Below are 12,148 nucleotides of genomic sequence, written 5' to 3'. Positions count from 1 at the left end.
CACATAAAACCTGTGGAATTTGCACCGGAGTTTTCTGCCCTTTTAGTAAATAAACTCAAGCAGGTCTGATGAAACTTGTGTTTAACGCTGTTTTCCTCCGCTCTACCTGCCCACACCACCCCGCGGTGGGATCAGCTCCGTTTGGTGCGGGATCGGCCCGTTCGCCTGGTTCTGCCCCGCGCCAGCACCGGAGCTGCCGGTGCCCAGCTCAGGAGCGGCTGCCCTGGGAACGCACAGCTCCGTCCCCCACAGGACCCTCAGCTTTCCATGTGGAGCTTGTGTTACACGGAGTCACGCACATCTGGGTGTGTGAAACGCTGCTCCTGTCTCCGAGAGGCTCCGTGCAGCTTTTCTTGTGCTGGAATTCATCCTGCTCATTATTTTCCTGCTGTGTATGTTCAAACATTTCTAATTATTGGTTGAATTTAAGCTTGATGTGAGAGATTGTTGTGAAGAGGGAAAGGGGTTCGATCTTGTTTGTAACAATGTTACCCCCAGCTCCAGCAAACCAAGCCCTTGCTTGACAGACTGTTTTGTAGCAGTTGTTGTTTCAGCTCAAGTCTGAACATAAAAACAGTGCACGCAAAGCTAAGAAATGGTCCATCCCTCTTCTGAGAGCAGCTCCTTTGAAGAATGGGCTGTTGCTTTCATTTTATTTCAGCGTTGTTAATAAATAGGTTGTTTCTCCTGCATGGTATAGCCTTTTTGGTTCTTTTTTTTTTTTAATTGTGGTGTCTTTTTTCTCCCCAGAATAGTGACCGCTGCAGAAATCAGTAGGAGCCGCATCTCTTCCTGCCATATTTAATTCACTTTTGGTTCTCTGTGCCTCGTGCCGCTGGATGTGCGCTCTGCTCCCTTCCATCCCCACTGCCTCAGTATTGGTTATCTCTGCTGCTCTGTGCTCTCGGTTCTCCCGTCTCCTCTTTCACCTTGTGATCGCTCCCCACCTTCCCCTGAACTTCTGGCATGGCGTTGACCTCCCATCCGGCCCTTCTCCTGCAGACCAGGTGCCCAGAAACCCAGCTCTGCACTGCTTGGTCACCCCAGCACTGGAGGACCCCTTTACCCTGGGCCCCTCTCTGCTCTCTCCTGAGCACAGGGGCCTCTGCAGCCTCCCGGCCAGCCCCACGTTCACCCACAGCCCTGTCCGTGCTCCCAGCAGTGCCACCAGGGTCCCTTCGGCCGCTGTGATCCCCTCACAGCCCTGTCCATGCTCCCGGCAGTGCCACCAGGGTCCCCTCGGCCGCTGTCCCCAAGGGCAGTGGGTGTACGGGCCAGCAGCGATGTCTCTGGGGATGGCAGCACTGAACCCTGGGGTGCAGAGCTGGTGCCCCCTGCATCGCGTGGATCCGTGGTTGGTAAACTCTGCCTGACATCCCTGCCGGGTGTGCGGTTTGGTGCCTTCTGCAGAAACGGTGCTGGCCCTGCCTGCAGCCCGGGGCAGCCCGGCAGGGCAGCCGTGCCGCAGGGAGCAGTTAACGAGGTCTGCTCCGTTAGCCGAGCTCTCCAGCTGCAGTCCGGTTCTTGGAGGAGGGCAAGTGAGTACAACTGATTTGAACTTCCCCCAGCAAACGACTGCACTGCCATTCCCACTAGCATCACGGGCTGCTGTTGCGTTTTGTATTTTAGATATTATAGGTATATAATATAGATTTATAGGTATTTCACAGGGGAACTGAGCATTCTGTCCTGGTCTGAAAGGATTTTGTCTAGCAGTCAAGCAACTTGTGATTGAAAACAGAGTTATGTCTTCTGCCTGAGGAGATGTTCAGCACAGAGAAAACGTGTCTGTAAAGCCCAAAGTAGGCATGAGGGTGAAGAGTCTGACCTGGCTAGCTCGCAAAGCTGAGGCACGGATGGCAGGATTGTCCGTATCCCTCTTGGGATTGAAAAGAAGAGGAAAAAGTCAGTGTTTGCGTTGGCTGCACGTCCTGCTCAGCAACTCGGAGCTTGCAGACGGTGAGAGGCAAGGCCAGCGCCCGGTTCAGCAGCGCCTGCCTGGCTCTCGAGGGACTGAAACCTCCATGTCACCTGGGCCCCCGAGCCCCACTGCAGGTCGGGCAACCGCGTCTGCGCCGCAGCCCCGCGTGGCGAGGCTCTGTCTGCACGGCTGCGGGGCCCGCGCCGGCGGCTCCGAGAAGGGCTTGGTGCAGGCTTCTGGTTAATGCTGTCCTTCCTTTCTGTAGCACGTGAAATACGAGGTTTTATGGGGACGGAGTGGTAGTCGAGAAGGAACAAAAGGAGTAAAAGATGAGAAGTAAAGCAAAATATCACAGTGAGGTATTCGAGTGCCTGAGTTCGAGCTTGAATCTCGTGGGTCTCGAGGTGAGTTCCCTAACTCCAAGGCTATTTAGGAAAACAAAGGATCTTTTCACAAAGGTTTCAGGTTCCACAACTGTGTTGGCGCTGGCTGTCATACTCCTGGCCGATTGCATCAGTGAGCGGCCTCTAACAGCCTGAGTGCGTCTTGGGAGAAGTTGTATTGGTCCAATTTAAATCAGACTGTGTGTCCACAGGATACCTGGTGGTTTCGGTTGATTCTGTAAACTGGCAGTGGAATCCGAGTGCCGGGCGAGCAGTGCCGTGCTGCGCCCGTGAGCGGCGGGCTCTGGGCTGCCAGCCAACAGTCCCGACGCTGGAGGGGCATATTAAATGCTCGTGCAATATTTATGCTATCTTATAAGAGATATTAAGGACAGGAGACAATTCAGCCTTGCAGAAATAGAACTAGGGTGGCTGTGGACAGGGTCTGGTGTCAGCAGCAGTGGCTGCTGGTGCTGCAGCAGCCGCGGGCGGGTGCAGGATGGCATGGACCTGCCCAGAGCCGGGCTCTGCTGCAGGACGGGGCGGCAGGCGGGACTGGGCTGCTGCTGGGCACGTGCTGGCATTGGCTGCAGCGCTGCTTTGACTTGGGTTTGGTTTGGAGGTGCCAGCAAGAGCAGGGCCGCTCCCTATGGGGGTCCCGAGACAGGCGGGACAGGCCCCCAGCTGGTGGCCAGGTCCAGCCCCACTGTGGCTCCGCAGCAGACCGTGTGCTGGCCACTGGGTGTTTGTGGGCTCCCGAATTGCTGCCTCCCACGCAAGGTGTGCTGCACCAGGGCGTTCCTCCCTCTCTTGTGCGAGCACCCGTAATTACGTACGGGAGGACGCTAATGAAGGGCTCGCTGTGAAATCCACTGCCTCGTGACTTTGGGAAAACCCAGCCTGTGCTCTGCGTCTGCCAGGGAAACTGGTTTCATGTGTGGGTTCTGGTGACCATCAACAGAGTAAAATTAGGGAGATGTGTTTCCAGCACTTGCTGCCTTAACTCCTTTCCATAACTTGTACAAAATGCTTGCAGGGTACCGGCAGCATGATGTCAGAAAGGGATTCGGAGACCACCTTTGATGAGGATTCCCAGCCCAACGATGAGGTGATGCCGTACAGTGACGATGAGACGGAGGACGAGCTGGACAGTCGGCAGCCTGTGGTCGAACCAGAACAGAACGGAATCAACAGAGAGGAGAGCCAAGAGCCACTGAAAAAAGGTAACGTTACGACAGAAACTCCGTTTACGTAGCAAATGATCCTGAATACGGAGGCTGAGCGCAGATCAATTTGATTTTTAGTGCATATTCGTTAGAGTAGGGTTTGGAATGGCTTATCTGAATCTGTGGAGAAGTAAGTGATGAGAATTCAGAGTAACAAGCGTCAGAAAGAACATCACCTTCATTCCGACCTGCAGCCAGAGCTCCGTGCCGCTGCTTGTTGCACACAGCTGATGGTCTGCGCAGGGACCCTGCCTTCATTAGGGCAGGCCCTGGGTGCACGGGGGCTGGGCGCTGCCCCGCAGAGCTGGGGATACTGGTCCTCCCCATGCCCTGGAAACCTGAGCAGCATAAGCCAGTCTGCTGCGTTCAGTCAGTTGGTTTGCATGCACTTCTGCTTTCTGAGCCTCACACAGATGAGATTTCAGCTTCAATGCTAGTTTTGTGGCTTCCTGATTTTATTTGCAGTTGAGAGTACCTTTAAAAGATGACATTGGAGAGAAAACCTGAGGCTCCAGGTTTGTTCCCTCACATTTATAACAATCTGGTGCTGATCCACTTTGCCTTGTCTCTTCCAGACTGCAGTTGGCAAATTAAAGCGAATGATCAACGCTTCTACGAACAGCCCCAGTTTAAGAGAACAATATTTCTGTGCATCAAAAAAAGCAAATACGCAGTAAGCTTGCTTTATCTCAATTACGTGCTGGTAGTGTCAGGGTGAATACTTTCTTAATGTCAGTTGGATCTTTCCAGCCACTGCTGATTACTGTAAACACCGCAATTAACACTTCCTCAGGATTTCCGTCAAGGGTGGGGAAGTAGAGCTGCTTTTGGGTTTGTGAATGGAAAATCAAGGTATCAAGAAACTTGTTTAAGATGAGGTAGAGAATTAGAAGGCAGGCGTCCTTAGTCCAAATTCTGAGTTTTATGTGCTCAACTACAGCCGTTGCAAACACCCACAGAGGTGTAATCTTCCATGTAAGAAGTCTCGGTGTAGTATTAAGCAATATCCTAGTTAAGAAAGACTGGGACAGGCTTAAAAGTAGACATTTGGGAATGTCTAGTTGTTTAAACAGTGTCATTCTAAATCCACCGAATTGTGATAAAGGAGACATTTTTATCTCATTTATCACGACAAAAGGTTGATTTTTCACCCTTTTGTAGTACCAAAGCGTGGGTGCCGGTTGGGGGGGACGGAGGCTTGGGCTGCAGGGTTACACGCGGGCTGTCCGGCTTTATCTGTGGTGTGCTGGCTCCTTGTTTCGTTAAGACAGTGACACACGAACTGGTGAGGAACGGTGCAACTCTACCAAAGCTCATAGGAAAGACTTCACTTGTAAAATGCTCCCCTTAAACATAGGCATCGTACATTTATAGTGTGAGAAGAATCTGCTGCTGTGAATGACGTTTGGCTTTTTTCAACAGGGAAATGCAATTAAGACGTACAGGTACAACCCTATCACTTTTTTACCACTGAATCTGTTTGAACAGTTTAAAAGAGCAGCCAACTTCTATTTCCTCGTCCTCCTCATTTTGCAGGTAAGAAAGCCAGAACACTGACTGTGAAGTGAGTTTGAGGTGCTGATCTAGTGCTGAGTGATGCTTATGGCACAAGTCAGCACTATCCTGTCAGGAAATTGCGGGGCGCTGTGTAAGAAACCATATCTGAACAACAGAAACTAAGCCCATCTTAGCAGAGGTCTGGAACAAGCTGCCCAGGCTTGGTACTGGCTAGGCTGAGCTAGGTACAGACTTCATGTGTTCCATGGGGAAAAGATGTTTCTGTGGGCTAGCACTCAGTCAAATATGACGGCTTTAAGCGCTGCTCATAAATCAGAAGTGTCACTGGAACAGACGAGCATCCGCAGTCATTAAAGAGAAGCCGATGCTGAGGTGGGGCAGCACGGGCAGACTCTCCTGCAAAAGTTACGTTCATCTTCACAACCTGACTTGAAATTCTCTCTGATGTGTTGATTTTCTTTCTTAGGTTATAGTCAGATCGTTATTAAATGACTCTGAATTGAGCTTGATTGATAATCCTGCGCTGAACTGATTTTATTTGTCCTTTGCAGTTGATTCCCCAAATAACGACCCTGTCGTGGTACACAACGCTGGTGCCCCTGCTCCTGGTGCTGGGAATAACCGCGGTCAAAGACCTCGTGGATGACATTGTAAGAAACACGTTCTGTTAATGTGAGAGGCAAAAGGAACCGGTGTAGTTCATTCCTGTGACTCTGATCCGTAGCGGGGAGTACATTCTCTGCTCCTGGTTTGCAGGCTCGGCACCGGATGGACAGCGAGGTTAATAACAGGACGTGCGAGGTCATCAGGGATGGGAGGTTTGTACTTGTCCTCTTCCCTCCACTTTGTGCATAATGTTTGTTGCCTTGTTGCTGAGTTTCATCACAGATCTTAAACCACAGATGACAGGGACAGTTCACCTCTTTGTTCTGCACTGTCCATGCGAAATCCTAATTGACGATGAAAGAGAATTGCCCAGGAGAGTAATTTAAACCTGATTCTGTGGCAAGAGCAACTTCTTGGGAGAGGAGGACAGAAATTCATACACAGGTGAAGAGGGAAGAGAAGAGAAGATTGACCTCTGACTTACAGACACCAACTAAATTGCCGTTTCCAAAAACAAAACCACACCTTACCGAGTTGTAGTGCTTCTGTACCAAGGAGAGTTCAAGATTTCAAGATTTATAGAGTGCATAGTGTTGTAGATTAAATAGTAATAATTATTAAACTGTCTTGATATTAGGTTCAAAACCACGAAATGGAAAGATATTAAAGTTGGTGATATCCTTCGTCTGAAGAAAAACACTTTTGTCCCCGTAAGTGCTTTAGATGTATTTATTTTATGTTTCTACAGCTCTGTATGGATCTTGGCTTGACTTTATATGATGCTTCTTTATTTCTTTTTCCTAGGCTGATATTTTGCTGCTGTCCAGCTCAGAGCCAAACAGCCTCTGCTATGTAGAGACAGCTGAGTTAGATGGGTAAGGCACTACTTCAGGATTTCTTTGATTGAATTTTGTCTGACTGCTAAAAGAGCAAGAAGTACATATTTTAGGCTCGACCTGTCACTTGTTAAGCCACACCTGGAAAATTGTGCCCAGTTTTTGGTTCCCACAATTCAAGGCTCATTACAAATGGGTGAGGGCCCACCAGAGTGCCACAGAGGTGTGTGAGGTGTTGGGAACGTGACATAAGAAGAAAGGGGAAGGAGCCTGGGACTCTTTAATTTGGCTTTGTTCAAACTTCTTCCCCATATCTGTGTTTTTAATAAAATAACCTTTTTATCCTTTCTTCTTAGTGAGACCAACTTGAAATTCAAAATGGCACTTGAGGTGACACACAGATATCTTCAGGGAGAGAGCGCGATGGCCAACTTCAATGGTTCGTACAGCTGTGCTCATACAGCTGTTCCTACACTGCTCCAGTGGTTTCCAGCACAAGCAGAGGAAGGCAGGGATGGGTGGGATTCTGCCGTTAGTTCCTGTGCTTGTCGCGAGGCAGCGTGAACGGGCTGCACGGGGAGCTTTCTGCCCAGCAGAGTACGGTCTGACCATGAGGTGTTAGCCGTGAATGAGCTGCGGCACGCTGAGCGGGGGGACAGAAACACCTCCTACTGTCCTTTTCGTATTTACCGTTATGATCTGTCTGCTTTTTGTGCGTGTTGTGGAAACCCAAAGGGCAGGAATCCCTTCTCTTACTGAGATCTGACATAAAGTTTGATCTCAAGCTGAGTTTTTCAGCAATCCTAGAATTGCAAATGTTTAAGAAGACAACTTAAAGCAGAGTGAGCTGGAGAAGCAAGAGGAACTGTTCCTTGTCTCCTCCGGTGCGAGAACTGAAGTGACAGGAGCGTGAGGACAGTTGAGGGCTGGAGACAGCGGGGTTTGGGAGAGGGGATGCACATACGTGCGCGTGCCAGTCGCGAAGGGCCATGGGAGCGGTGAACTGCTTCCACCCTGAGGACAGGTCAGTGCACTTTGTTAAACTGTTGGATACTGAACTCATTCTTCTCCAAATGTTTTAGGTCTAATTGAATGTGAAGAACCTAATAACCGACTGGATAAGTTCACAGGAACGTTATTCTGGAGAAACACAAGTTATTCGCTGGATGCTGATAAGATTTTATTACGTGGATGTAAGATCAGGAATACAGACTTCTGCCACGGGCTGGTCATATTTGCAGGTATTTATGAACTGAGCATGTGTAACATTTACCAACTAAAGGATGCCCTAAAGAGGGAGATGGCATCTCTATCACAGGAACATTGACGGTGGTTTCTGTCCCAGTTTTGTAAACTAGTGATGCTAGCACTTGTTTGCATATTGTCACTTCCCTTTTTTTTTCCTTCTTTATTTTTAGGTGCTGATACAAAAATAATGAAAAATAGTGGAAAGACGAGGTTCAAAAGGACAAAAATTGACTCCCTTACGAATTACATGGTTTATACCGTAAGCCTTTTCATTTAAAATTCAGGTGTTTGAGTTTGTTTGAAAGTGACCAGAGCTAATGCAGATGTGTTTCTAGTCTGCGTTAGTCCTGTTTTGTGGGAAGGGTTTGCTCGCCGTCGTGCACGTACATGTAATTCTGTGCCTTGGAGCTGTGGGTGTGAGTTGAGGAGATGTCTCTGGGCGTCAGAGCCATGCTGTGTGCCCGCAGATCTTCGTCGTGCTCGTCCTGCTGTCGGCCGGCCTCGCCATCGGACACACGTACTGGGAGCAGCAGGTGGGCAACTCCTCCTGGTACCTGTACGACGCGCAGGACTTCAGCCCTCCCTACCGCGGCTTCCTCAACTTCTGGGGATACATCATCGTGCTCAACACCATGGTGCCCATCTCCCTCTATGTCAGGTGGGTGAGCACCTGGGCCTTCAGTAGCCGAGCTGCTCAGGGAGTTGAATTATGGAACTTACGGATCAATGAATGGACTTTAAACTTCCCGCTGGTGGTCAGAAAAGCAGCTTCGCGATGGGTGGGGAAGCGCGTTCATTGCCTGTCCTCCTGGAAAGGCACCGGTGTTGTACGAGACAGTGATCTCTTTGCTTTCATATAGAACCATCACTTGATGCTTGACTCAGAATTTAAAGATATGGAGCTTTTCTTACAGTATTAAGCACATCTGCTTTGTACTTTGACTAAGGAAAAAATTCTCCCAAGCAATGATCTCTGCCAAAATCAGAGACTTGATCCTGCTAGTGTTTAACTTCCAGTCTAACTCTGCAGTCACAGTGCATGAAGGAAACAACTTGAAAAAAGAAATTAAAATGGAAAAATCATATTTTCCAGATTTATTCTCAAAAGAGAGGCCTTACTGCTCCATGAAGTGTGAATAATTTTGCCTTTGACAAACGTGTTTGTAACATATTCAAAGTCATCCAGTCTCCCACCCGCTCTTCTCCAAATGGCACTGCAAAGCTGTTCCCAAGCGGTGTTTCTGTTTGTTACGGGAGCAGCACCATCGATACGTTGGGCTCACAAGGCCGCAGAGGCTCTTCCCCATTCCTGCGGTGGTGCTGGGGCTGAGCGGTGTGACAGCAGTTTGAGAGGCCTGCGCAGGGCCATGGGCTCTGGAACATGCTGGTGAATGCAACTGGTTCCTCTCCAGCTGTATAAGCAGTTTGGGTCCTGGAAAATAGTCAGGATGCAGCTGACTGTATGAGATGCAGCTGGGAGTGAAAAGTTCATTTTATTTCATTTAGCGTCGAAGTGATTCGGTTGGGCCAAAGCTACTTCATAAACTGGGACCTGCAGATGTACTACCCGGAGAAGGACACGGCGGCCAAGGCCAGAACCACCACACTGAACGAGCAGCTGGGGCAGATCCACTACATCTTCTCCGACAAGACGGGAACGCTTACGCAGAACATCATGACGTTTAAAAAATGTTGCATAAATGGCCAAAGATACGGTAAGTGTGTGGCACCCTGCAGCGAAAGGCAGGCCGCCGCGGGGCAGAGCCGGGGCAGCACAGCACCCTGCCCCGAGCAGGCAGCACTCACCGGGGCAGTTCTGGAACAATGCTCTTTGGAACTGGGTGCACAGGAGTCTTTGGTTTCAGCTGAACTTCCACAGCTTAGCCCTGGCATTGAGTAAAGCTCCATTGAAATGGAATTTTTGGGGTTTTCCCACTGTTTTCCCCTTTAAAAAGGGGAAACTGATGGACCTGAGTGGAAACTTCCCAGTAGAAGTCAGGAATGCGTGATTTACAGAATGCTTTACTTGTAGTGGAGACACTTCAGGAACAAAATTAATCTAGAAAGAAAGAAGAGAATTTAATAAGAGCAGCAGTTTTTCATGTTGGCATTAGTTACTGCCATTTCCAATTTGTCTGGATTTCAGTGTTGAGAATATGCAGCATGTGTGCTCCAAAACTCTTGATTGGTTCAAACAATGAAGAACACGGTGTGCTAATGCCTGTGCTTCTTAAACATCCTGCCCCTAAAGAGAGATGAGGAATTTCTGACAGAGAAAGCTGTTTTAAGCCAACGTGGTTGTTTTGTAACAATTCAGCCATGTGCTTTTTTCTTGACTTGCTTTAGTGTCACCAGTATACAAAGGTACTGTGACTGTGAAGGCACTTGCTTTTCTTCCATCTGAGCCATTCTAGTGCCACAGATATTCTGTGTATTTTTTATTCCGTGAATGAGTTGTAAAAGCTTTGTTATTCTGTCCGGTGCCCTCTCACGGACGGCGCTTGTGTTGCAGGAGACTGGCGGGACGGAGCGGGGCAGCTGCAGAGCCACCCGCAGGTACGTGGATGCGGCCCAAATGCGGGGAGCCTACCTGGGAGGAGATGCAGGAGGGCACAGAGCAGTGGCACATCAGGGATTGTTCCTGTGCCGAGCGGGGAGATGCAGGAGGGCACAGGGCAATGGCACATCAGGGATTGTTCCTGTGCCGAGCGGGGAGATGCAGGAGGGCACAGGGCAATGGCACATCAGGGATTGTTCCTGTGCCGAGCGGGGAGATGCAGCAGGGCACAGAGCAATGGTACATCAGGGATTGTTCCTGTGCCGAGCGGGGAGATGCAGCAGGGCACAGGGCAATGGTACATCAGGGATTGTTCCTGTGCCGAGCGGGGAGATACAGCAGGGCACAGGGCAATGGTATATCAGGGATTGTTCCTGTGCCGAGCGGGGAGATGCAGCAGGGCACAGGGCAATGGTATATCAGGGATTGTTCCTGTACCAAGCGAGGAGATGCAGCAGGGCACAGGGCAATGGTACATCAGGGATTGTTCCTGTGCTGAGCGGGGAGATGCAGCAGGGCACAGGGCAATGTTAAATCAGGGATTGTTCCTGTGCTGAGCGGGGAGATGCAGCAGGGCACAGGGCAATGGCACATCAGGGATTGTTCCTGTGCCGAGCGGGGAGATGCAGGAGGACACAGGGCAATGGTACATCAGGGATTGTTCCTGTGCTGAGCGGGGAGATGCAGCAGGGCACAGAGCAGTGGCACATCAGGGATTGTTCCTGTGCCGAGCGGGGAGATGCAGCAGGGCACAGGGCAATGGTACATCAGGGATTGTTCCTGTGCCGAGCGGGGAGATGCAGCAGGGCACAGGGCAATGGTACATCAGGGACTGTTCCTGTGCCGAGCGGCGAGATGCAGCAGGGCACAGGGCAATGGTACATCAGGGATTGTTCCTGTGCCGAGCGGCGAGATGCAGCAGGGCACAGGGCAATGGTACATCAGGGAGCGCTCCTGTGCCGAGCGGCGAGATGCAGGAGAGCACAGGGCAATGGCATGTGAGCTCACTCCAACCCTCTCTTCTGATTTCTAAGCAGCAAGTGGATTTCAGCTGGAACATGTATGCAGATGGAAAGTTCGTGTTCTATGATCATTATCTCATAGAGCAAATAAAATCTGGAAAGGAGCCAGAGATTCCCAAGTTCTTTTTCCTGCTTGCTATTTGTCACACAGTCATGGTCGACACTTCCGACGGTCAGTATGTTTGGTTTGGTTTTTTCGTGTGTAACTCAAATCCAGTTGCATGAGGGAGAGATTCCTTAACTGGGAGCTGCGTTTGTGGCAAATGCACATGCTAAATAACAGCAGATCTCGAAAGGCAGGGGAGCAGTTTATTCAGAAGTTGTGTGTTTTCATGTTACAGGTCTTTTCTCTGTTCAAAGGCATCTTTAAAACCTCAAAAGCATCAACCTCAAATAAAATGATAATGACCTTGGCATAGTCTCTGGTTCCACGTACATATGTGAAAGAATGAACACGTCTGTACACTTATTTTCAGTGTGGAAACACAAGCGTGTTCTGCATGAGGGTTTCGTGCTCTTACTCCTGAGCTACAGCCCCATAGATGATACCAATCATGTGCGTCTGTCCTCAGAGTTTGGCAGCGAATAACCAAAATTAATATCAAAAATGTGACAGAAACACAATGTGGAGTTGAATGGCTGTTGAAGAATTCATGGGTGTGAAAAGTAAGGTTAGGAGATTCATTCATTTGAACCATCGAAGTTCGATATTGCTCTAGTCCCGTGGAACGGGCAGTCTCCTGTCCTGTCTCGCTCTTCCTGCTGATGTTTTTGGGGTTGTTTCCACTACATTATGTTGGTGTCTGTGGCCAAGGATTTGTGTTTTGGAGC

General features: G+C 49.6%; 1 protein-coding gene across 4 annotated transcripts in view; it reads left to right on the top strand.

Moving 5' to 3' along the window:
* The window catches only part of LOC136114962 (phospholipid-transporting ATPase IC-like), a 28,478-nt gene that overhangs the window by 7,010 nt on the left and 9,320 nt on the right, over window positions 1–12,148 (top strand). For all 4 annotated transcript variants that reach the window (XM_071801727.1, XM_071801728.1, XM_065860715.2 and 1 more), the window contains exons 2-15: window positions 3,341–3,527; window positions 4,106–4,203; window positions 4,953–5,066; window positions 5,600–5,698; window positions 5,805–5,866; window positions 6,292–6,364; window positions 6,459–6,529; window positions 6,847–6,929; window positions 7,573–7,731; window positions 7,909–7,997; window positions 8,206–8,396; window positions 9,245–9,453; window positions 10,251–10,294; window positions 11,333–11,489. In XM_071801727.1, the coding sequence (XP_071657828.1) occupies window positions 3,353–3,527; window positions 4,106–4,203; window positions 4,953–5,066; window positions 5,600–5,698; window positions 5,805–5,866; window positions 6,292–6,364; window positions 6,459–6,529; window positions 6,847–6,929; window positions 7,573–7,731; window positions 7,909–7,997; window positions 8,206–8,396; window positions 9,245–9,453; window positions 10,251–10,294; window positions 11,333–11,489 (1,624 nt within the window). In that variant the 5' untranslated portion in view covers window positions 3,341–3,352. The remainder of the gene's footprint in view (window positions 1–3,340; window positions 3,528–4,105; window positions 4,204–4,952; window positions 5,067–5,599; window positions 5,699–5,804; window positions 5,867–6,291; window positions 6,365–6,458; window positions 6,530–6,846; window positions 6,930–7,572; window positions 7,732–7,908; window positions 7,998–8,205; window positions 8,397–9,244; window positions 9,454–10,250; window positions 10,295–11,332; window positions 11,490–12,148) is intronic.

The sequence above is a fragment of the Patagioenas fasciata genome, chromosome Z, assembly GCF_037038585.1.
Source record: "Patagioenas fasciata isolate bPatFas1 chromosome Z, bPatFas1.hap1, whole genome shotgun sequence".
NCBI lineage: Eukaryota > Metazoa > Chordata > Aves > Columbiformes > Columbidae > Patagioenas > Patagioenas fasciata.
This window is presented reverse-complemented; position numbering and strand designations above follow the sequence as displayed.